The sequence below is a fragment of the Haliotis rufescens genome, unplaced genomic scaffold (assembly GCF_023055435.1).
Source record: "Haliotis rufescens isolate VD_foot unplaced genomic scaffold, xgHalRufe1.0.p SCAF_22, whole genome shotgun sequence".
Classification (NCBI taxonomy): domain Eukaryota; kingdom Metazoa; phylum Mollusca; class Gastropoda; order Lepetellida; family Haliotidae; genus Haliotis; species Haliotis rufescens.
Window position 1 is genome coordinate 5,096,232 of NW_025963913.1, and position 26,554 is coordinate 5,122,785.

General features: G+C 40.3%; 2 protein-coding genes across 2 annotated transcripts; both read left to right on the forward strand.

The window, feature by feature from the left end:
* The first annotated feature begins 321 nt into the window (after positions 1-321).
* Positions 322-6,874, forward strand: LOC124136369 (beta-1,3-galactosyltransferase 1-like). The gene is made up of 2 exons (XM_046502295.2): positions 322-933; positions 5,421-6,874. Exon 2 carries the CDS (start codon positions 5,513-5,515, stop codon positions 6,872-6,874), a length of 1,362 nt encoding a protein of 453 aa, XP_046358251.2. The 5' UTR covers positions 322-933; positions 5,421-5,512.
* A 10,903-nt stretch (positions 6,875-17,777) lies between these two features.
* Positions 17,778-25,059, forward strand: LOC124136400 (beta-1,3-galactosyltransferase 1-like). Its single transcript, XM_046502330.2, has 2 exons — positions 17,778-17,833; positions 23,579-25,059. Exon 2 carries the CDS (start codon positions 24,004-24,006, stop codon positions 25,057-25,059), a length of 1,056 nt encoding a protein of 351 aa, XP_046358286.2. The 5' UTR covers positions 17,778-17,833; positions 23,579-24,003.
* The last annotated feature ends 1,495 nt before the right edge of the window (positions 25,060-26,554 follow it).

The following is a 26,554-nucleotide window of genomic DNA, read 5'->3' on the forward strand; positions in this document are numbered from 1 at the left end:
TGACCCTGTAAATTCTAACACGCCCAGTTTCTATGAAAGATCAATGAAACATCACGAAACTCAGTTTGAGATGAGGTCAGAACATTGACATCCGTGCGCGTTCACGCGTTGAAAGTCTCTCTTTGAGGGCTATTCATTTGACTACAGCCACTGAAAAGTCAGACACCAATCTGTCTATGCCCACAATTGTCATTTAAACCTATTCATGCGTTTTAAAATTTGTTAGCCGATTCATATGTTCTTCTCCAAGTATAACTTTTGATAGATATTGTAAGTGAAGACGTTTGAAGACGTAGCCATATTGTGGGGACCTGTGTGTTAGGTTGTTAGCTATGGCTATGACTTTCATATGGATGCAAGCCTATTACCGGATAGCGAGCGAGTCTTGTTTTCACCTTTTGGTCAGCATGCAGTGGTATCACGCTCCGTCAGTTGATGTGGGAGGAATGCCCCCTAAAAGACAAAGGCTAGCAGATCAACTGTCATAATCGTGGCAAATCTTGGATTCAACCCCGTGATCAGCGGATCCTGGTAACCCAGAGACAACTACGCGCAGCGAACCACATCTCCATGACGTCATACTTATAGATGGTCATGATGACATCCCATGAAACAATAGTTATGACGCTCTGAAACAATGACGTCATGACGTGAACTATGACGTGTCGGTGCTCATCTAATCGAACTTAACTGACAGGAACATGTCATTCAAGTAGATGTACGAAAGGGCGTTTGTAAGAAGTGTCAACAAGGTAAGTGTATGTCAGCAGGAGTCCTTCAGATGCACAAGTAGCTAACTTCACAGGATAACACACCTACAACCAGTTTTCAAACAGTACTGGATTCGCACACAACTGTGCCATTGGGAGATGTGTATTGAGAACGTGGCTGCAGGAAGGAAGCTCGGCTCCAGAAAACTCCATTCTGTCACCGGTAAGTGTAGTTTCTACTTAAACATAATTGTACATTGGGGGATGATCTGAAGATATATTTTTTTTACAAAATTCGAACTGATAAGTTTCATTTACATCGGTGACTGGATTGGTTAAATTGTGAAATCGTGTTGATAGAGACTTCCACAAGAATTATATTTTGAAAAAATAGGTAAATCTTGACACAATAATTTAATTATTGTTAAGTAACTCAAACAAAATATGATACAAATTATACCTTACACTCATATTTTGATTTCCAAATTATGCATCTAGTCACTTTAGCCTGTCAGTCGGTAGCGTGTTACTTCAACATGTCTCCTAAAATAAAGTTTAAAATGAAAACCGTTAAACATGATGGAAACATTTTCATATGGAAACTAAACGCGACATGGAACACGCCCTTGTAGAACACACCCATATACGCTGGAGACAGACATGTAGAGTATCTAATAGCCTATGTCAAAAGCATTAAAAAAGCCTTATTGACATAAATATTCACAGTAATTCTGTTAGTTTCCCCAGGTATGGGCTTCACACAGTGTGTCCGGGTGAACAGGGTTTTTTTTAACCACGAGATAAAGAGTTCATAGAGTGAGCATATATTCCTCTGTGTTGTGTTGGTTCTATTACAACTAACATTTATGGCAGTACGTATACACCCCTGAAACTGGTCAAAACCTTACAAGAGTTCATGTGGATATGATGAACCATTCACTGAATATTTGTACATCTCCATTACAACTAGATCAGGTAACATGCCAAACTATCTAGGTAATTCAGACAGACAGACAGACAGACAGACAGAAGGCCATTTGACCCATTGTACAAAATACATTTACATTTTATTCATTTATTTATTTATTTTTTTTTTTTATTTTTTTAATTTTTTTTTTTTAGAGTCGTATCTAGGTAATGCTATGTAAAACAAACTGTGATGGACGTGTTTCAAAACGTCGACTTTTTCTCAAGCAGGAAAATCATTGATATTTGTGCAGTCCAAATGCACCGTTTGGTGACTCAGGCCAGTCGACAGCTAGTTGTCTATAAATATTCCATGTTCAGGTCATTTTGTGTGGAAATATTTGCCGAGGGACACCCTGGGGATGCTGCAATCACACACAATAGATCTCCCAACACACTGTGTCTCGTGAATTAATCATGTCATTAGAACACGATGAGCCGCAGCTCCTCATTCTACTTTCTGCTAGGTGGAGTCGGTGCTGCACTGAGAAGGGCAGCGTTGTTGTATTGAAGTGCAGCGGCTGATGCACTGTTTGTTTCCTCAATCTGGGTGGAGTAGTGTTGTATCTGGGTGGTGTACTGTTGTATCTGGGTGGAGTAGTGTTGTATCTGTGTGGTGTAGTGTTGTATCTGGGTGGTGTACCGTTGTATCTGGGTGGTGTTGTGTTGTATCTGGGTAGTATTGTGTTGTATCTGGGTGGTGAAGTGTTGTATCTTGGTAGTATTGTATCTGGGTGGAGTAGTGTTGTATCTGGGTGGAGTAGTGTTGTATCGGGTGGCGTAGTGTTGTATCTGGGTGGTGTAGTGTTGTATCTGGGTGGTATAGTGTTGTATCTGGGTAGTATTGTGTTGTATCTGGGTGGTGAAGTGTTGTATCTTGGTAGTATTGTATCTGGGTGGAGTAGTGTTGTATCTGGGTGGAGTAGTGTTGTATCTGGGTGGCGTAGTGTTGTATCTGGGTGGAGTAGTGTTGTATCTGGGTGGAGTAGTGTTGTATCTGGGTGGCGTAGTGTTGTGTCTGGGTAGTATTGTGTTGTATCTGGTTGGTGTAGTGTTGTATCTGGTTGGCGTAGTGTTGTGGCTTGGTGTTGTTGTGTTGTATCTGGGTTGGGGTTGAGTTGTGTTGTGACTGAGTATTGTGGCGTTGTAGCTGGGTAGCATAGTGTTGTAGCTGGGTAGCATAGTGTTATATCTGCGTAGTGTAGTGTTGAATATTAGTTGCGTCATGGTGTTTCTGAATACAGGTTCAAATACTTAGAGGGCGACACAGGGTAAATATACATCCAAATACTTAGAAGACGATAAAGAGTAAATATACATTCATTTTGTATGACGACACAGGGTAAATACACACTCATATACATGAATGACGACACAGGGTAAATATACATTCATATACACAGAGGACGACAGTGGGTAAATATTCATTGATGTATATAGAGAATAAATATGCAATCATTGACGTAGATGACGACTAAGGGTAAATATACATTAATATACATAAGATGGATACAGCTTAGGGAATTAAATATTCACATAAAAAGAGGACGACAATGGGTAAATATATATTCATATACCTAGATGACGACATTGGGTAAATATATATTCATATACCTAGATGACGACATTGGGTAAACATATATTCATATACATAGATGACGACAATGGGTAAGTATATATTCATATACATAGATGACGACGATGGGTAAGTATATATCCATATACATAGATGACGACAATGGGTAAAATACAATCATATACATAGAGGGTAACACAGGATGAATATACATTAAGATGCATAAAGGACGATACAGCTAGTGTAAATGTACAATCATATACATGGGGATAACACAGGATGAATATACATTAAGATGCATAAAAAACGATACAGCTAGGGTAAATATACAATCATATAAATAGAGGATAACACGGGATGAATATACATTAAGATGCATAAAGAACGACACAGCTAGGGTAAATTTACATTCATATACGTCCTCATATACGTAGAGGAGGACACAGAGTAAATATATCTTCATTTACAAAGAGGATGACATAGAGCAAATATAACTTCATTTACATAGAGGACGACACATGGTAAATAAAGATTCATATACATAGGGGACGACACACGGTAAATATTCATTTATCTACATAGAGGACGACAATCTTAAATAGATGCAAACCCTAATGCATAAATTCATTTACAAAAATATACACCCTTCAAAAATAGAAACGCACAGGTAATATGTAGTTCATTGAACCTGACCACACAAAAATTCCGGTATATAAATTGGATATACACTCTTCAAAAAAAGAAACGCACAGGTAGACTTTTAGTAATTTTATGGTAGGTAATAAAGTCGATATATTTAATTTAATATCATAGATACAAATATGACCTCAATAGTCACATGTTGTCGTTGTACAAAGGCATTGAAAACTGTTCATTGTCATGTCACAAGAGGCCACGGCTCTGCATCTCATCGGCACTGACTGGATAAGTGTACGAATTCTGTCCTACGGACTTCTGCCCAATTCTGCTTCTAACGCGATGGCTAGTTGTGGGAGTGTCTGCGGCGTTTGATGAGGTTGACGTACACGTCGATCGAGTTCATCCCAGAGGTGTTCGATTGGGCAGAGATCTGGAGATCTCGACCGGCCAGGGCAAGCCGTTGATGTTGGCATTATGCAGGTAGTCTACCGTGACACGAGTTGTGTGCGGTGAAGCGTTGTCCTGTTGAAACAGCTCCTTCTGGCGGTCAATGATTGGAAGAAGGTGAGATTGAAGAATTTCATTCATGTAGCGATTTGCTGTCAAATTTCCCTGAACCACAACCAAGTCAGATCTCCTGGTGTTGGATATGGCCCCCCACACCATGACACTAACGCCACCGAAATTGTCTAATTCACGTACATAGTGTTGGGCAAAACGCTCATTTCGACGACGATAAACATGTTAAAGAACAAATCGTGATTCATCGCTAAACCACACTCATCTCCAGTTTGTCAAATTCCAAGGCTACAAGCGTCGCTGTCGATGGATCTGTTGCAAAACAGGGACGATAACTGGTCTTCTTGGTCGGATTTCAGCCTCGCGAAGATGGTTCCTGACAGCCTGGTCCGATATCCTCCTCCAACCAGGGATGCGTCCCGCAGTCTCTGTAGCTATGGCATTGCGATGACGTAGATGGAACAATCGAGTGTAGCGATCCCGTGCAGGCTTGGTAACTCTTGGTCGGCCGGTTCTCCGACGGTCTGCAGTGGAAATGAACTGTGTGTATCGGTCCCAAATGGTGCTGTGGTGGACGTTGAAGTGGCGTGCAACAGAAAACTGCGATTCCCCTCTTTGGATACGTCCTGGGGCGATGTTCCGATCGACAGCACTGAGTCTGACTGAGTCAAACTTGAAAAATGTTGACACTTGAATGACAAATTATTGGCTTATGCTTGCCTTTTTATAGCCACTACCACGAGTTACGAATGACATAACTTGCACGTGCATTTTGCTTTACTGTTTTCCTCCATGACATTTTTGAACAAGTGTGAAGACAATGCTGTTTAAGACACTGCAAATCGACAATGGCTGCGTTGTGACGCACCGTTTGTCGAATATCAGGCCATCAACATTTTCAAATAACATATATCCAATTTATATACCGGATTTTGTGTGCTGTATTTTTTGAAGAGTGTACAAAAATATCAGATGTATATCAGATTGTATCTATAATTGTGTTTCTTCAGAAGGAATCTTTATTGGATTGAGATCCTTGAGGACCCCGAAGACTTGAAGACGCACTCAACTCATAGGACTTGACATGACCAGAAACTGAACAATGCCTGTTCTCAGAATTCGTGTCCTGAAGCATTGGACATTTATACTGGTACTGGTGCTGTTCGTATATATTTGGTATCAATCTCAGACAGACTGGATTTACAAATCGGGTAGAGATATTCCTTCTAAAGGTACACGGAGTAAATTGGAAATCAGGGTCCATAAAACTCTCGTTGTTAATGATCATGAAGTATCAAAGATCACAACACATCCTACACGGAAAAGAGGACATGGCCAATATATAGCAGTGCCTAAGTTCAGTGACCGTCACGTCAGAAAAGGGATTCAGTCTTATCAACCCTATAGGATGAAAATGAACAAACCTTTCGATGGAAGAAGATCTGAACGGCCCTTTGTGAACAGTATAAGTGAAAGAGAGAGGGTGATGGTCAGGCAAGATAATGAAACCCAGAAAACGAAAGCAAAGAATTCCTTAAACAAGATTTCCCCTCAAATCAGAAAGGTAGAACAAAGACAAATAAACCCGAACGAGGTTAAACAAATGCTTGCAAATGTCCAAAACTGGTTTCATGTAAGGCATGAATCCGAAAAGGATGCATTACTTAACAGACATGAATTTGTATATCATCTGAACTCAAAGGTTTGCAATGGTGACATTAACATATTGATATTCGTACACTCAGCTCCTAATAACATTGAGAAAAGGAATGATATACGTGACACATGGGGATCTGTACAGAGGCACGGAAATTTATCCATTGCTATTGTGTTTATGTGTGGAGAGACAACAGACCGTGCCCTGCAAGAACAACTAATCAGAGAATCTGGTACATATGGTGACATAGTTCAAGGCAACTTTCTGGACTCGTACAGAAATCTGACTTACAAACACGTGATGGCTCTTTGCTGGATCACGTCACAATGCCATGACGTTAAAACTGTTGTCAAGGTTGATGACGATGTTCTCATCAATATTTTCAAGCTGGTCAGTTATTCTGTTCAGATTGGTCACCACCATAATAATCTTTACTGTTCCGCCTTTCAGAGAGGGAAACCGAAGAGGGATACTAGCGATAAATGGTACACCCCTGAAGAACAGTACCCATTTGAGTTATACCCTCCTTACTGCGAGGGTCTGGCCTACATAACGTCTGTGGATGAAGTTAAAGCGTTGTGTAAAGCGTCTGAAGACACGAAATTCTATTGGGTGGATGATACTTTCGTCACTGGTATTCTTGCGCAGAAAGCAGGATTGTCACTCAGTTCCTTTAAGAGACATCACGAGTATGTGAAAAATGGGCGAGATCATCATACTTCATTTCAGTCTGTGTTGTTTTTTCTAGAGTATAAGAACTGGACTTCTTTATGGCAAAAATTGGTGACAATAAAGAACATGTTTTAATTACCCGTTGATTATTGATCAAAGGAGACGTTCTTGAATGAGCAGCTTGAATGAGTCGTCATCAAACACAAGCTAAAAGAATGTTTTTAGATTATTTGATAGTATCCTTGCAATCTAACACAGGCCCAACCTAATGCGCAGCAGTTAATGCATTTTAATGTGCTACAGCCAATGCATCCAATGCACCCCAATGCGCTACGGTTAATGTGTTTTAATGTGGTAGTCAATGATCTTACACCAGAGGTGGGTCATAGACCGTTCCCTGAGAATACCACAGTGTAACGCGGTCATAAGCCCTGTGAAGATACATCAGTGCACTAGGCTTATATTGACATACCGACAAGGCGCCTCGTGTCCTATGCCATGTATTGACATATCAACAGGGTGCATCATGTCCTGTGCTATATATTGACTTGGCGCCTCGTGTTGTGTGCTTAATCTTCACAGATGCCTCGTGTCCTATGCAATATGTTGACAAATCGACATGAGACATGATTTTGTAAGTCATATATTTACACATCGACAAAAGACATGGTTTGCTTAGTCATATATTGACACATCGACATGATACATGGTTTGCTAATTCATATATTGATACATCGACATGATACATGGTTTGCTTAGTCATGTATTAACACATCGTCATAATACATGGTTTGCTATGCCACATATTGACACATTGACAGGGCACCTCGTGTGCCTTGTAATACATTGACAAGAAACTTTCCCTGTTTGGTATCCAATTATCTGATACCAGGATCAGATTACTTCCCCTATTCTACATCCGATTCTTTAATATCAGGCTCAAACTACTCCCCCTATTCTATAACCGATTCTTACGTCTCAGGCTTTATCTACTCGCCCTATTCTACATCCGATTCTTTAATATCAGGCTCAAACTACTCCCCCTATTCTACATCCGATTCTTTAATATCAGGCTCAAACTACTCCCCCTATTCTACATCCGATTCTTTAATATCAGGCTCAAACTACTCCCCCTATTCTATAACCGATTCTTACGTCTCAGGCTTTATCTACTCGCCCTATTCTACATCCGATTCTTTATATCAGGCTCAAACTACTCCCCCTATTCTACATCCGATTCTTTAATATCAGGCTCAAACTACTCCCCCTATTCTACATCCGATTCTTTAATATCAGGCTCAAACTACTCCCCCTATTCTACATCCGATTCTTTAATATCAGGCTCAAACTACTCCCCCTATTCTACATCCGATTCTTTAATATCAGGCTCAAAATGCTCCCCCTATTCTATAACCGATTCCTTCGTATCAGGCTTAATCTACTCGCCCTATTCTACATCCGATTCTTTATATCAGGCTCAAACTAATCCCCCTATTCTACATCCGATTCTTTAATATCAGGCTCAAACTATACCCCCTATTATATAACCGATTCTTTAATATCAGACTCAAACTACTCCCCCTATTCTATAACCGATTCTTACGTCTCAGGCTGAATCTACTCGCCCTATTCTTCATCCGATTCTTTATATCAGGCTCAAACTACTCCCCCTATTCTACATCCGATTCTTTAATATCAGGCTCAAACTACTCCCCCTATTCTACATCCGATTCTTACGTCTCGGGCTCAAACTAAACCCCCTGTTCTATAACTGATTCTTGAGTATCAGGCTCAAACTACTCCCCCTATTCTACATCCGATTCTTTAATATCAGGCTCAAACTACTCCCCCTATTCTATATCCAAATATTTGATATCAGGCTCAAACTACTGCCCCTATTCAACATCCAATTCTTTAATATCAGGCTCGAACAACTCCCCCTATTCTTTATCCGAATATTGAGTATAAGGCTCCAAATACTCCCCCGAGTCTATATCCAATTCTCTGATATCAGGCTCAAACTGCTCCCCCTGTTCTACATCAGATTCTCTAATATCAGGCTCAAACTACTCCCCCAATTCTGTATCCGATTCTTGAGTATCAGGCTCAAACTACTCCCCCAATTCTTCATCCGAGTCTTGAGTATCAGGCTCAAACTACTCCCCCAATTCTGTATCCGAGTCTTGAGTATCAGGCTGAAACTACTCCCCAAATTCTGTATCCGAGTCTTGAGTATCAGGCTGAAACTACTCCCCCAATTCTGTATCTGAGTCTTGAGTATCAGGCTGAAACTACTCCCCCAATTCTGTATCCGAGTCTTGAGTATTAGGCTCAAACTAATTCCCCTATTCTACATCCGATTCTTGAGTATCAGGCTCAAACTACTCCCCCTATTCAATATCTAATTTTTTTATATATGAGGCTCATACTTTATCTGTAAGGTTGTCTATTTTGTGGATGTGTGATGATTTTGTGCTTCCGTTTTTTGCCTTTGGAGAGCTCCACATGGCCTTTGAATTGTTTTTAGTTGTGTAAGTTAGTTAGTTTTAAATACTGCAGATTTTTCCAAGTGTTCTTTTCTAGTGTTTTTTTTTTTTTATAAGCATGTGTGTACCGTTTCGTAGTTGTTTTGCATGTGGGAGTTCATGTGGGTGGGGTTTGCGCGTCTAAATGCTCGCTTTCTTTGTCTTCTAGCCTCTTTGATTTCAGGGGTCCATCGGGCAACTTTATTTCTTTCGGGTTTGGGGTTAGTTTTGGGGATACACTTGGTGGCTATAGTGATAATTTCTTTAGTTAAATGTTTGGAAATGATTTCGGGGTCTGAATTTATAATTTTTGGTTGGTCAGTTTGGTCAATTAGAGTTTTCTATTTTTTCAGTCTGCTTTTTTTGTAGTTAAATTTTGGATCTCAGGAAGTTTGTTCTGGTATATAATTTGGACCAAATTTTAAATTTATTGACATTGGGAAGTTGGGATTGACTTCCGCATGGGTCGTCAAATACTTCCAATGTAGATTTACTTGCCAAATTGGGAGTAGTTATTGTCAGGTCCATTGCAGTGAGGTAGTTTTGGTTTTCCTGTGGTCTGTAGCTGGTAGGGGATTTCACATTAAGAAATTATAAAGTCGTTTTGTCGTGCCCACACGTATAGTATTATTACCAAATATGTATGTGTAGTTTTTAGTGGTCCAGCTATAGAGGTGTGTGTGTTGTCCCATTATAGTTGATGGATTTAAATTGTACCAACGGGAGAGTGTATAGTTAGGTTTGGAAGAGATACTGGTGAATTGTTTCGATTATGTTGTTGGGAGCGAGGGTTAGTGCAGTGATGAATTCTATGAGGTTTTGTTGGATATTTTGTAGTTGGACGATTGTGTCTTCTGCTGTGTATACTGAGGATGTTGTGTGTGCTGTACGGAGTTTTGAGTTTCATCTAGGAGGTTTGGGGGCTACGTTGGTAGTGACTGGTGGTTGAGGTCCTGAGTGCGGTTGTTCATGGCTGGCTGTGGTAGCTGGAGTCGTAGTTTTGCCTTTGTTTGGGGTTTGCCTACGACCCCATGATGACGCTAGACTTGCAGAGAGACCTGAGCTTGGTGCTCTTGGCTTGCTTGGGCACCCTGGATTGGCGGCGGGGTGGTGGGTTTGGGGTGGGTGGGTGGGTGGGTGGGTGTGGGTTGGGTGAGTTTGGTTGTCGTCGTCGCCGTCGAGTGAGGATGAGTTGGATACGGGTTGGGAGTCAAAATCCCTGTCGTACCAGTTATAGAGTTTGGAGTTTAAGCTCCTTGCTGGGGCAGGGAGGTCAGATGCTGTAAGGTGTTTATTTATTGATAGGATTTGGTTTTGGCGGACTGGGCAAGAGTTTGAAAAGGCGGTATGATCATATTGGTCACAGGTTTTACAGTAGGGTTGTTGATTGCACTCAGTGCTGTTATGGAACTCGGAGCTGCATTTGGAACATCTGTCCAGGTTTTTTACAATTTGATTGTGCGTGTCCAAAAAGGTGGCAGATGGTACATTGGACTGTTTTTTTATATAGTTTTTGGCACTTTGCAATAGATTGATCCAAATGTTATTGTGTCAGGAAGTCAGGTGCCTTTGAAAGTCAGGATGATAGTGGAGGTGTTTGATGGGGGATCTTTTGGGTTTTTTCTGGTGATCCTTAGTATATTGGTAAGTTGAGGCTGAGTTTGGAGTTTGTTTGATTCGATTACATAAGCCTGTAGGTCGGTGGGTTTGGGGTGGATGGGTGTGGGTTGGGTGAGTTTGTTTGTCGTCGTCGCCGTCGAGTGAGGATGAGTTGGATACGGGTTAGGAGTCCAAATCCCTGTCGTACCAGTTATAGATTTTGGGAGGTCAGATGCTGTAAGGTGTTTATTTATTGATAGGGTTTGGTTTTGGCGGACTGGGCAAGAGTTTGAAAAGGCGGTATGATCATATTGGTCACAGGTTTTACAGTAGGGTTGTTGATTGCACTCAGTGCTGTTATGGAACTCGGAGCTGCATTTGGAACATCTGTCCAGGTTTTTAAAAAGGTGGCAGATGGTTCATTGGACTGGTGTTTTTATAGTTTTTGGCACTTTGCAATGGATTGATCCAAATGTAATTGTGTCAGGAAGTCAGGTGCCTTTGAAAGTCAGGATGATAGTGGAGGTGTTTGATCGGGGACCTTGTTGTATTTTTCTGGTGATCCTTAGTATATTGGTAATTTGAGGCTGAGTTTGGAGTTTGTTTGATTCGATTACGTAAGCCTGTAGGTTGTGGTCAGACTCCGCGGGGTCGGTGTAGATGACCCATTTTGTTTCAGATAGCCAACGAGGAGTTTGCCACGATAGATTGATGCCATCTATTGATGTTTGTTTCATTGCCAAATTGAGGTCATATTGTAGGTTAAAGTTTATTTTGTTTATAAATTTGAATTTAAGATTAGCTTGCTTTAGTATAAGCCCGAATTTGTTTTTTTTGTGTACAGTAAGGTGAGTGGGTTGGGACCTGTATTGAATGCTAGAAGTATTAGATGTTGATTGTTGTTGGTCGAGCTGGTTCAGATGCGTCCGTTGGTGACTGTACATTTCTTGCGTCAACAGGAGCGAGTGTATTAGATTGTGTCATTGTGTCAAGTGATTTGTTTGCAATGTGCTCAGATTTTAATATCGGATCTCGGACCGAGTCACCCCATATGCCAGTCAGTTGTACATTTCAATCACGTGACTATGAAATCCACACCAGATCGTCAGCTGATACTCACCTAGACTGGGAAGGTTTCAATTTTTTATGGGATAATAATTTTGCTGAAAGATTTAGAGACACTATCCTATCATCCGATATATCATCTATGCTTAATGACTGTTGCACTCTTGCCTTGACCGATATCCACCAAGTTTTTACTGATGCTATTCACCAGGCTGCGGACTTCATGAAGAAAAAGAAGAAAACTTATCCTGTAAAATCAGATCAACCATGGTTTGACTCAGAATGTGATTTCAATGGTTCAGAAACACTCAGGCTACTGAAATGTTTTAGAGGATCAAAGAACAGTGAATCACTACATTTATATATTACTCAACGCAATAAATATAATTACCTAATAAGGAGCAAAAAGAGACTATATAATGCATCTGTCAGAGACATTTTACTAGCTAATATAAATAACTCATAACAGTTTTGGACTGTGCTAAAGAAATATACAATCAAGTCGTCAAAAAAGGACAATGTAAATATATCAGAATGGTTTTCGTATTTCAAGAACTTATTTGAAGAATGTGACGCTAATTTGCCAGAACAGACTGAAAATTCTGATACTGGCTATACTGTATACTGGATTCTCCAATCATTCAAGAAGAGATACAAGAAGCAATCTATAAACTAAAAAATTCTAAATCTCCAGATATAGTCTTGCCATACATGGAATTGTTGTTTCATGACATTTTTGAATCATCTTATTTCCCTGAATCATGGAGTACAGGTATCATTTCTCTTTGTATAAGACAGGTGATAAATCTGATCCTAATAATTAATAATCCACCCCAGCCACAATATTAAGTGGGACAACGTCAACATCTTAACAACAAACCAGAAAGACTTCAAGCTCAGAAAATTTAGAGAAGCCATTTGCATCAAGAAAATTCAATCAGTCATAAACAGAGATCAAGGATACTACATCCCTCCAGCTTACCATGATCTCATCAGCTTGCCAAAACAACACTGAACTATTATCTCCCCACTGGCTTTCCATACATTCCTTATTAGTAATCCTTGTGTTAATCCCATACCCATCAATCACTGTACATCAACCCTATCTCTTGTTTAAACTTGTCTTATCATAACGTCAACAACCCAAAATCTTCAGACTCCTCAGACTCCTCCTCCTTTTAACCGCCTGACCCTACCCCCCCCCAAAACCAAACAACCCCCCCCCCCCCCCACACACACACACAGGCCCTGCTCGCCAACCCCCAAACCCCCTCCCTCTCAGCCTCCCCAATTCCCTCCATACCTCCCCTACCGGCCCCCACACTGACCCATACCCCCCTAGCCCCCCCCCCCCCCTCGATTTTCAGGTCTGCCATCCCCATTCCCTCAGCCCAACCCCAACCCCGTGAGCCCCCTCACAAACTAAACACTTCCCAAAAACAACTCATCTAACAGAAAATCCAATCACTCCGCATGTCCCCCCCCCAAAAAAACAACAAAAAAACAACAAACAATCACCCCAAAGAAACTCCACACAAACACCAAAAAAATCATTGAATTCCTGTCAGCAGCCATTCTCATAAAAAAAACCACCCCAAAAACAACCACCAACAAACCAAATTTAACTTCGTTAAAGCCGACTGGCAGGAATTCACCACACTCTGCAACAAAATAGACATACAGAACATACATAATACTGATATCGACACATTCAACACAAACCTCAGCAATACACTCTACAACATAGCTATGAAATGGATACCCACCACCAAAACAAACCTTACACACAACCCAGTACCATGGTGGAGCACAGAAATCATTGAATCCAGAAAACTTAGGATAAAAGCACTAACTAAGGCTAAACGAGATATTACTAAACTGCATTTGGCTCACACACAAAGAAATCAAACTAAGGAATTAATAAAGGCAGCCAAAAAAAACATTGGCAAACTTTCACATCAACCTTAAGGCTGGGCAAACAAAACACATCAAAACTATGGAAAAAAATTAAAGCAATTAAAGGTAATGCTAAGACTTTTTATATGCCCAAATTCCCCACGTTAACAACAGATAAAGAAAAGGCTAACGCCATGGCTGCCCACTTCTCGGCCTCCAGTAGCTCCACCAACCACTCAAAACACATACAAGACACCATAAAAACTCAACCTACATACCAAAACAGAACACCTCACTCACACCTACCCATCAACAAACTCATTAATATACATGAACTCCAAACAGCAATAAAAAACAAAAACACATCCCCAGCCACCGGACTAGATAATATTAGCTACAAAATCCTCAACCACATCCCTATCAAATTTAAAAAATTACTACTACAACTCTACAACCTAATTTGGACATCTGGCTATCTCCCCAAAACATGGAAAATGCACTTGTGGTGCCAGTTCTGAAACCAGGGATACCCCCAAATGACCCTGATTCATACCGACCCATCTCTCTCACAACACATATATGTAAAATCATGGAATCAATAATCAATAACAGACTAAAGTACAAAATTAAAAACAATAGCCTTATCAAGGAGGACCAGAGTGGCTTTACAGCCAATAGACAGACTTTAGACCACATTTTAAATTTGGAACACGACGTAAAGACAGCCCAAGCACAAAAACAATACACTGTGGCCATATTTATTGACTTTTCTAAAACCTTTGACATGGTTTGACAAAAAGGCCTAATTCAAAAATTATAGACAAAGCTATAGATGGAAGAATTCTAAATTTCATTCACTCATTCCTAAGCAACAGAAACATAACAGTAAAATCAAACAACACAATATCTGACCCCCACCCGCTTGACATCTTTCCAAAACTCCCAAATAATATAACTACAGCAAAATTCGCAGACGATATCTCATTCTGGACGTCATCAACATCATTAAAACAAATTGAAAAAAGAATCAAACCCATCCTTTTGGACCTTGAACACTGGGCTTCCCAATGGGGGTTCAAAATTAAACCCAAAATACCATCGGCTTATTATTAAAAAAAACCTTCATGCCAAATTTAACACCAAAACTCACACTTAATGAAGAAACTATTAAATTCCAAAAAGAAGCAAAATGTCTAGGAGTCACATTTGACCAACATCTCACATGGGCTCCCCACATTCATAATTTGGTCAATTCCTGTCAAAAAGACATAAACCTTATGAGAGCCATCAGCGGCTCTCACTGGGGAGCTGACAAACAAACACTTATCAACATATACAAAACACTTATACAAGCAAAATTAGACTATGCTGCTCCGGTCTTCCACTCCCCAACAGAAAACTTGGAAAAAAAGCTCAACTCTATTCAATATAAAGCTCTTAAGATAGCCCTGGGTACCAGAGCTGGCGCCTCCCTAAGCACACTACAAATCCTTACAGGCACTACATCAATACAACTCAAACGTCACCAATCAATACTCAACTACTGGGCTGGGGCACAACAAAACCCCATCCTCAAACAAATAACACTGAAATAACAAAACGCCAGACCCGCCACTATCAAAAAATTCAAAAACAACAAACAAATAGCCCCCTTCATCACCCACCTGTACACATATACACAGATGCATCATATAATACAAAAAAAAACAAAAAACAGGGCTGGGTATCCACACAACACAACCTACACCAATCACCAAAAAATACCATTACACAAACTATACCCATACAAATACAGCAGAATTGATAGCCATACTACAAGCATACCACCAAGCTGAAACAACAAACCAAAACAAAATCATCATTATCTCTGACTCACTAAATTCAATAAAACAAATTTCAGACAAACACTCAAAAACCAGACCCGACCTAATTGAACAAAATGTAAACACCCACTCAAAACTAAACACAGCAAATAAAACAATAACATTAGTATGGATACCCAGTCACACAGGCATACCAGGAAATGAATTCACAGACCAAACAGCAAAAGCAGCAACAAAATTAATGAACAGTCACCCCCAATACAATTCCATACAAGCTAAGCCGAAACAAAAACATTAATAAAACACACTATAAAACAACAAAGTTTCCAGAATAATATACAAAAATGCAAATCACAACGGATAAAAACACTGATCACCACCCCAATCACAAAATGCAAAAACTATACAAACTCCATCCTAGCAGATAAAATCATACACAGAATACAAAGCAACCAAACCAACTTAAACGAAACACTTCATAAACAGAACAGACACCCAAACCCAAACTGCATCCACTGTAACACCACTGAAGCCATAAATCACATATTCAACACCTGTACAAAATATAAACAACAACAACAAACACTATACAACTCCCTCCCGCCCAACTACAAAAACAATATCAACATGTTATTTAAACCAAACAACCCCCCAGCCACCTACTTACAAATAGCCACTTTCCTTAAAGAAACAAACTTAATAGCATAACTTTAGACGATCCCAATCAAATCAACACTGCCTTTCAAAAAAGCGTGGTAATTTATAAGTTTCATTCGCTTTTGTGGACTTCAAAAATGCTTTCGACTTTGTTAACAGATCTAAATTATGGTTTATATTAAAATACAGGGAAGTTTCACCCAAGATGTTAAATGCACTTGAATCTATCTATAGTTGTGTGAAGGGATGTTTTTTTGTGATCAATACCACCTGTCTGTTTACTTAGCAAAAACTAAAATCGTTGTTTTTAAAAATGGTGGAAATTTATCAAGAGTGGAAAAGTGGTATTTTAACGAGCACCAGCTTGAATGTGTTTCATGTTACAAATACTTGGGATTATTATTCTCTAGATAACCACTGTGGTCTGCTCATGTTAATAGTGCATCAACTCAGGCAAAAAGGTTCTGTGTGGAATTAGTAAATCATTATATATGTTAAATCCCTTACCTCATGATCTATTTTTAAAAATCGTGATCTCCAAGTATAACTCTTGATAGATATTGTAAGTGAAGACGTTTGATCGATCATGAAGACGTAGCCATATTGTGGGGACCTGTGTGTTAGGTTGTTAGCTATGGCTATGGCTTTCATATGGATGCGAGCCTATTACCGGATAGCGAGCAAGTCTTGTTTTCACCTTTTGGTCAGCATGCAGTGGTATCACGCTCCGTCAGTTGATGTGTGTGTGTGTGTGTGGGGGGGGGGGGGGGGGGGGGGGGGGGAATGCCCCCAAAAGACAAAGGCTAGCAGATCAACTGTCATAATCGTGGCAAATCTTGGATTCAACCCCGTGATCAGCGGATCCTGGTAACCCAGAGACATGTACAACTACGCGCAGCGAACCACATCTCCATGACGTCATACTTATAGATGGTCATGATGACATCCCATGAAACAAAAGTTATGACGCTCTGAAACAATGACGTCATGACGTGAACTATGACGTGTCGGTGCTCATCTAATCGAACTTAACTGACAGGAACATGTCATTCAAGTAGATGTACGAAAGGGCGTTTGTAAGAAGTGTCAACAAGGTAAGTGTATGTCAGCAGGAGTCCTTCAACTTCACCGGATAATACACCTACAACCAGTGTGCAAACAGTATTGGACTCGCACACAACTGGACCATTTAGAGATGTGTATTGAGAACGTGGGTTAAATAAACCCCGTTGAATAAAACCTAAACTTTGAGTGTAACCGGGCGAGATTATGCAAATTAATATTGTGTGTACATGAGTACATCCGGGAAGCTGTCAGGAGTGATGTTTGATACCTTCTGCTGAACTTGTGTGTAATAAAAATTGATTGACATCTATGAAATCTACAGCTATCGATTGCTTGTCCATTGCACACAACACATAACCATACATCGCCAGCTGTTGAAGGATCGTTAAAAGTGTTAGAAGCATCATAGGGAACGTTGGCTGCAGGAAGGAAGCTCGGCTCCAGAAAGCTCCATTCTGTCACCGGTAAGTGTATTTTCTTCTTACAGATAATTGTACATTGGGGGGATGTGATCATTATTAGACTGATTTGATCTGAGGATATATTTTTTTTACAAAATTCGAACTGATAAGTTTCATTTGAATCGGTGACTGTATTGGTTAAATTGTGAAATCGTGTTGATAGAGACTTCCACAAGAATTAAATTTTGAAAAATTAGGTAAATCTTGACACAATAATTTAATTATTTTTAAGTAACTCAAACAAAATTTGATACAAATTATACCTTACACTTTCGAAATTATGCATCTAGTCACTTTAGCCTGTCAGTCGGTAGCGTGTTACTTCAACATGTCTCCTAAAATAAAGTTTAAAATGAAAACCGTTAAACATGATCGAAAAATTTTCATATGGAAACTAAACGCGACATGGAACACGCCCTTGTAGAACACACCCATATACGCTGGAGACAGACATGTAGAGTATCTAATAGCCTATGTCAAAAGCATTAAAACAGCCTTATTGACATAAATTTTCACAGTAATTCTGTTAGTTTCCCCAGGTATGGGCTTCACACAGTGTGTCCGGGTGAACAGGGTTTTTTTACCACGAGATAAAGAGTTCATAGAGTGAGCATATATTCCTCTGTGTTGTGTTGGTTCTATTACAACTTACATCTATGGCAGTACGTATACATCCCTGAAACTGGTCAAAACCTTACAAGAGTTCATTTGGATATGATGAACCATTCACTGAATATTTGTACATCTCCATTACAACTAGATCAGGTAACATGCTAAACTATCTAGGTAATGTTATGTAAAACAAACTGTGATGGACGTGTTTCAAAACATCGATTTTTTCTCAAGCAGGAAAATCATTGATATTTGTGCAGTCCAAATGCACCGTTTGGTGACTCAGGGCAGTCGACAGCTAGTTGTCTATAAATATTCCATGTTCAGGTCATGTTGTGTGGAAATATTTGCCGAGGGACACCCTGGGGATGCTGCAATCACACACAATAGATCTCCCAACACACCGTGTCTCGTGAATTAATCATTTCATTAGAACACGAAGGGCAGCGTTGTTGTATTGAAGCGCAACGGCTGATGCACGGTTTGTTTCCTCAATGCGAGGCACGAGGTAGGGACTGAAATACAAAATATGGATACATAGTGTTGAATATGTGTAGTGTAGTGTGTAGGGGGAAGTGTTGTATCTGGGTAGTATTGTGTTGTATCTCGGTGGTGTAGTGCTGTATCTGGGTGGTATAGTGTTGTATCTTGGTTGTATTGTGCTGTATCTGGGTGGTGTACTTTTTTTTTCTGGGTGATGTAGTGCTGTATCTGGGTGGTGTAGTCTTGCATCTTGGTGGTGTGGTGTTGTATCTGGGTGGTGTAGGGCTGTGTCTTGGTAGTATTGTGCTTATCTGGGTGGTGTAGTGTTGTATCTGGGTGGTGTAGTGCTGTATCTGGGTGTTGTAGTGCTGTGTCTGGGTAGTATTGTGCTGTATCTGGGCGGTGTAGTGTTGTATCTGGGTGGTGTAGTGTTGTATCTGGGTGGTGTAGTGCTGTATCTGGGTAGTACTGTGCTGTATCTGGGTGGCATAGCGCTGTATCTGGGTGGTGTAGTATTGTATCTTGGTGGTGTAGTGCTGTATCTGAATGGTGTAGTGTTGTATCCGGATGGTGTAGTGCTGTATCTGGATGGTGTAGTGTTGTATCTCGATGGTGCAGTGCTGTATCTGGGTGGTGTAGTGCTGTATCTGGATGGTGTAGTGCTGTATCTGGATGGTGTAGTACTGTATCTTGGTGGTGTAGTGCTGTATCTGGATGGTGTTGTGTTGTGTCTGGATGGTATAGTGCTGTATCTGGGTGGTGTAGTGCTGTATCTAGATGGTGTAGTGCTGTATCTGAGTGGTGTAGTGCTGTATCTGAGTGGTGTAGTGCTGTATCTGGATGGTGTAGTGTTGTATCTGGGTGGTGTAGTGCTGTATCTAGATGGTGTAGTGTTGTATCTGGGTGGTGTAGTGCTGTATCTGGATGGTGTAGTGCTGTTTCTGGGTGGTGTAGTTGTGTGTCTGGGTGATGTAGTGTTGTATCTGGATGGTGTAGTGTTGTGTCTGGATGGTGTAGTGCTGTATCTGGTTGGTGTAGTTCTGTGTCTGGGTGGTATAGTGTTGTATTTGGGTGGTGTAGTGCTGTATCTGGGTGGTGTAGTGTTGTATCTGGGTAGTATTGTGTTGTATCTGGGTGGTGTAGTATTGTTTCTGGATGGTGAAGTGTTGTATCTAGATGGTGTAGTGCTGTATCTGAGTGGTGTAGTGCTGTATCTGAGTGGTGTAGTGCTGTATCTGGATGGTGTAGTGTTGTATCTGGGTGGCGGGGTGTTGTATCTGGGTGATGTAGTGTTGTATCTGTTATGTGTAGTGCTGTATCTGGGTGGTGTAGTGCTGTATCTTGGTGGTGTAGTATTGTATCTTAGTGGTGTAGTGTTGTAACGTTGTGGTGTAGTGTTGTATCTAGGTGATGTAGTGTAGTATCTGGTTGATGTAGTGTCGTATCTGGGTGATGTAGTATTCTATCTGGGGGTTGTAGTATTTTATCTGGGTGGTGTAGTGCTGTATCTGGGTGGTGTAGTATTGTATATGGGTGGTGTAGTGTTGTATCTGGGTGGTGTAGTGTTGTATCTGGGTAGTATTGTGTTGTATCTGGTTGGTGTAGTGTTGTATCTGGGCGCTGTAGTGTTGTATCTGGGTGGTGTAGTATTGTATCTTAGTGGTGTAGTGTTGTAACTTGGTGGTGTAGTGTTGTATCTAGGTGATGTAGTGTTGTATATGGGTGATGTAGTGTCGTATCTGGGTGATGTAGTATGTATCTGGGGGTTGTAGTATTTTATCTGGGTGGTGTAGTGTTGTATCTGGCTGGAGTAGTGTTGTATCTTGGTAGTATTGTATCTGGGTGGTCTAGTGTTGTATCTGTTTCGTGTAGTGCTGTATCTGGGTAATATTGTATCTGGGGGGTGTAGTGTTGTATCTTAGTGGTGTAGTGTTGTATCTGGGTGGAGAAGTGTTGCATCTGGGCGGAGTAGTGTTGTATCTGGGTGGTGTAGTGTTGTCTCTGGGTGGTGTAGTTTTGTGTCTGGGTAATATTGTATCTGGGTAATGTAGTGTTGTATTGGGTGGAGTAGCGTTGTATCTGGGCGGAGTAGTGTTGTATGTGGGTGGAGTAGTGTTGTATCTGGGCGGAGTAGTGTTGTATCTGGGTGGCGTAGTGTTGTGTCTGGGTAGTATTGTGTTGTATCTGGTTGGCGTAGTGTTGTGCCTTGGTGGTGTTGTGTTGTATCTGGGTTGGAGTTGAGTATTGTTGTGACTGAGTATTGTGGCGTTGTAGCTGGGTAGTATAGTGTTCTATCTGGGTATCGCAATGTTATATCTGCGTAGTGTAGTGTTGAATATTAGTTGCGTCATGGTGTTTCTGAATACAGGTTCAAATACTTAGAGGACGACACACCATAAATATACATCCAAATACTTAGAAGACGATAAAGAGTAAATATACATTCATTTTGTATGACGACACAGGGTAAATACACACTCATATACATGAATGACGACACAGGGTAAATATACATTCATATATACAGAGGACGACCGTGGGTAAATATTCATTGATGTACAAAGAGGATAAATATGTATTCATTGACGTAGATGACGACTTAGGGTAAATATACATTAATATACAAAAGGTGGATACAGCTTGGGGAATTAAATATTCACATACATAGATGACGACAATGGGTAAATATATATTCATATACATAGATGACGATAATGGGTAAATATATATTCATATAGTAGATGACGACAATGGGTAAGTATATATTCATATACATAGAGGATAACACAGGATGAATGTACATTAAGATGCATAAAGGAAGATACAGCTAGGGTAAATATACATTCATATACGTTGAGGATAACACAAGATGAATAAACATTAAGATGCATAAAGGACGATACAGCTAGGGTAAATATACAATCATATAATAGAGGATAACACAGGATGAATAAACATTAAGAAGCATAAAGGAAGATACAGCTAGGGTAAATATACATTCATATACGTTGAGGATAACACGGGATGAATATACATTAAGATGCATAAAGGACGATACAGCTAGGGTAAATATACATTCATATGCGTTGAGGATAACACGGGATGAATATACATTAAGATGCATAAAGGACGATGCAGCTAGGGTAAATTTACATTCATATACGTCCTCATATACGTAGAGGAGGACACAGAGTAAATATATCTTTATTTACAAAGAGGATGACATAGAGCAAATATAACTTCATTTACATAGAGGACGACACATGGTAAATAAAGATTCATATACATAGGGGACGACACACGGTAAATATTCATTTATCTACATAGAGGACGACAATCTTAAATAGATGCAAACCCTAATGCATAAATTCATTTACAAAAATATACACCCTTCAAAATAAGAAACGCACAGGTAATATGTAGTTCATTGAACCTGACTACACAAATATTCCGGTATATAAATTGGATATACACTCTTCAAAAAAAGAAACGCACAGGTAGACTTATTGTATCTAATAAAGTCGATATATTTAATTTAATATCATAGACACAAATAAGAAATTTTGGACGTCGATAGTCACATGTTGTCGTTGTACAAAGGCATTGAAAACTGTTCATTATCATGTCACATGAGGCCACGGTTCTGCGGCATTGTCCATTTGAAACAGCTCCCTCTGGCGGTCAATGATTAGAAGAAGGTGAGGTTGAAGAGTTTGATTCATGTAGCGATTTGCTGTCAAATTTCCCTGTAGCACAACCAAGTCAGATCTCCTGGTGTTTGATATGGCCCCCCACAACATGACACTAACGCCACCGAAATTGTCGAATTCACGTACACAATGTGGGGCAAAACGCTCATTTCGACGACGATAAACACGTTGAAGAAGAAATCATGATTCATCGCTGAACCACACTCGTCTCCAGTTTCTCAAATTCCAAGGCTGCAAGCGTCGCTGTCGATGGATCTGTTGCAAAACAGAGACGGTAACTGGTCTTCTTGGTCGGATTCCAGCCTCGCGAAGATGGTTCCTGACAGTCTGGTCCGATATCCTGCTCAAACCAGGGATGCTTCAAGCAGTCTCTGTAGCTGTGGCATTGCGATGACGTAGGTGGAACAATCGAATGTAGCGATCCTGTGTAGGGGTGGTAACTCTGGGTCGGACGGTCTGCAGTGGAATTGAACTGTGTGTATCAGTCCCAAATGGTGCTGTGGTGGACGTTGAAGTGGCGTGCAACAGAAAACTGCGATTCCCCTCTTTGGATACGTCCTGGGGCGATGTTCCGATCGACAGCGCTGAGTCTGGACATTTTCGAGCTTGAAAAATGTTGACAATTGAATGACAAATTATTGGCTTACGCTTGCCTTTTTATAGCCACTACCACGAGTTACGAATGACATAACTTGCACGCGCATTTTGCTTTACTGTTTTCCTCCATGACATTTTTGAACAAGTGTGAAAACAATGCCGTTTAAGACACTGCAAATCGACAATGGCTGCGTTGTGACGCACCGTTTGTCGAATATCAGGCCATCAACATTTTCAAATATCATATATCCAATACATATACCGGATTTTGTGTGTGGTATTTTTATAAGAGTGTACATAAACATCCGATGTATATCAGATTGTATCTATAATTGTGTTTCTTCAGATGGAATTCCTTTTTGATGGGGACACGGCAGCGGAGGACCCATGCTTTAGGACCCCGAAGACTTGAAGACTTGAAGACGTACTCAACTCATAGGACTTGACATGACCAGAAACTGAACAATGCCTTTTCTCAGAATTCGTGTCTTTAAGAAATGTGCATTTATACTGGTACTGGTGCTGTTCGTATATATTTGGTATCAATCTCAGACAGACTAGATTTACACATCGGGTAGAGATATCCCTTCTAAAGATACACGAAGTAAATTGGAAATCAGGGTCCATAAAACTCTCGTTGTTAATGATCATGAAGTATCAAAGATCACAACACATCCTACAAGGAAAAAAGGACATGGTCAATACATAGCAGTGCCTAAGTTCAGTGACCGTCACGTCAGAAAAGGGATTCAGTCTTATCAAACCTATAGGATGAAAATGAACAAACCTCTCGATGGAAGAAGATCTGAACGGCCCTTGGTGAACAATATAAGTGAAAGAGAGAGGGCGATGGTCAGGCAAGATAATGAAACCCAGAAAACGAAAGCAAAGAATTCCTTAAACAAGGTTTCCCCTCAAATCAGAAAGGTAGAACATAGACAAATAAACCCCAAAGAGGTTAAACAAATTCTTGCAAATGTCCAAAACTGGTTTCATGTAAGGCATGAATCGGAAAAAGATGCATTACTTAACAGACATGATTTTGTATATCATCTGAACTCAAAGGTTTGCAATGGTGACATTAACATATTGATATTCGTACACTCAGCTCCTAATAACATTGAGAAAAGGAATGATATACGTGACACATGGGGATCTGTACAGAGGCACGGAAATTTATCCATTGCTACTGTGTTTATGTGTGGAGAGACAACAGACCGTGCCCTGCAAGAACAACTAATCAGAGAATCTGGTACATATGGTGACATAGTTCAAGGCAACTTTCTGGACTCGTACAGAAATCTGACTTACAAACACGTGATGGCTCTTTGCTGGATCACGTCACAATGCCATGACGTTAGAACTGTTGTCAAGGTTGATGACGATGTTCTCATCAATATTTTCAAGCTGGTCAGTTATTCTGTTCAGATTGGTCACTACCATAATAATCTTTACTGTTCCGCCTTTCAGAGAGGGAAACCGAAGAGGGATACTAGCGATAAATGGTACACCCCTGAAGAACAGTACCCATTTGAGTTATACCCTCCTTACTGCGAGGGTCTGGCCTACATAACGTCTGTGGATGAAGTTAAAGCGTTGTGTAAAGCGTCTGAAGACACGAAATTCTATTGGGTGGATGATACTTTCGTCACTGGTGTTCTTGCGCAGAAAGCAGGATTGTCACTCAGTTCCTTTAAGAGACATCACGAGTATGTGAAAAATGGGCGAGTTCACCATACTTCATTTCAGTCTGTGTTGTTTTTTCTAGAATATAAGAATTGGACTTCTTTATGGCAAAAATTGGTGAAAATAAAGAACATGTTTTAATTACCCGTTGATTATTGATCAAAGGAGACGTTCTTGAATGAGCAGCTTGAATGAGTCGTCATCAAACACAAGCTAAAAGAATGTTTTTAGATTATTTGATAGTATCCTCGCAATCCTTGTGGGAGTTCATGTGGGTGGGATGTGCGTCTAAATGCTCGCTTTCTTTGTCTTCTAGCCTCTTTGATTTCTGGGGTCCATCGGGCAACTTTATTTCTTTCGGGTTTGGGGTTAGCTTTGCGGATACACTTGGTGGCTATAGTGATAATTTCTTTTGTTAAATGTTTGGAAAAGATTTCGGGGTCTGAATTTATAATTTGTGGTTGGTCAGTTTGGCCAATTAGGGTTTTCTATTTTTTCAGTTTGCTTTTTTGTAGTTAAATTTTGGATCTCAGGAAGTTTGTTCTGGTATATAATTTGGACCAAATTTTAAATTTATTGACATTGGGAAGTTGGGATTGACTTCCGCATGGGTCGTCAAATACTTCCAATGTAGATTTACTTGCCAAATTGGGAGTAGTTATTGTCAGGTCCATTGCAGTGAGGTAGTTTTGGTTTTCCTGTGGGCTGTAGCTGGTAGGGGATTTCTCATTAAAAATTATAAGGTCGTTTTGTTGTGCCCACGCGTATAGTATTATTACCAAATATGTATGTGTAGTTTTTAGTGGTCCAGCTATAGAGGTGTTTGTGTTGTCCCATTATAGTTGATGGATTTAAATTGTACCAACGGGAGAGTGTATAGTTAGGTTTGGAAGAGATACTGGTGAATTGTTTCGATTATGTTGTTGGGAGAGAGGGTTAGTGCAGTGATGAATTCTATGAGGTTTTGTTGGATATTTTGTAGTTGGACGATTGTGTCTTCTGCTGTGTATACTGAGGATGTTGTGTGTGCTGTACGGAGGTTTGAGTTTGATCTAGGAGGGCTACGTTGGTAGTGACTGGTGGTGGAGGCCCTGAGTGCGGTTGTTCATGGCTGGCTGTGGTAGCTGGAGTCGTGTTTTGGTTGGATGTGTGACCTTCGGCTTGACAGTTGACACAATATGGGGACCAGGAGCATTCTTGGATGGTGTGATTTTCTGATCCACACTTTGGGCAGAGTTGTTGTTTTTTGCAATCTGATGATTTATGTTGAAATGAGTGGCAGTAGATACATTAGGGAGGTTTTTTTCGAATGGTGTTTTGGTTAATTGAAGGCGCCGAAGGTGATGTGTGTGGGGAGAGTAGTTGACTTAAATGTAAGAAAGACTGTTTGTTTAGTTGGTTTGCTTTGTGTGTGTTGGCGGTTTTTGATTGTTTTATAGGTTGTGATCTGTGGTTGTGAAGGTGTGTGGTTTGAGAGAGCAATGTATTCTTGTATATCTTCTGTTGTGTCGCGTTAGCAAGGTAGATAACTCCTTGGATTTCTGTCTGCCATCTAGGGATTTGCCAGTTGATATTGAGTCCGTCGATGATGGGGTTGCGTAGCGCGTTATTTCATGAAGTTTGGTCCGGGAAGGTG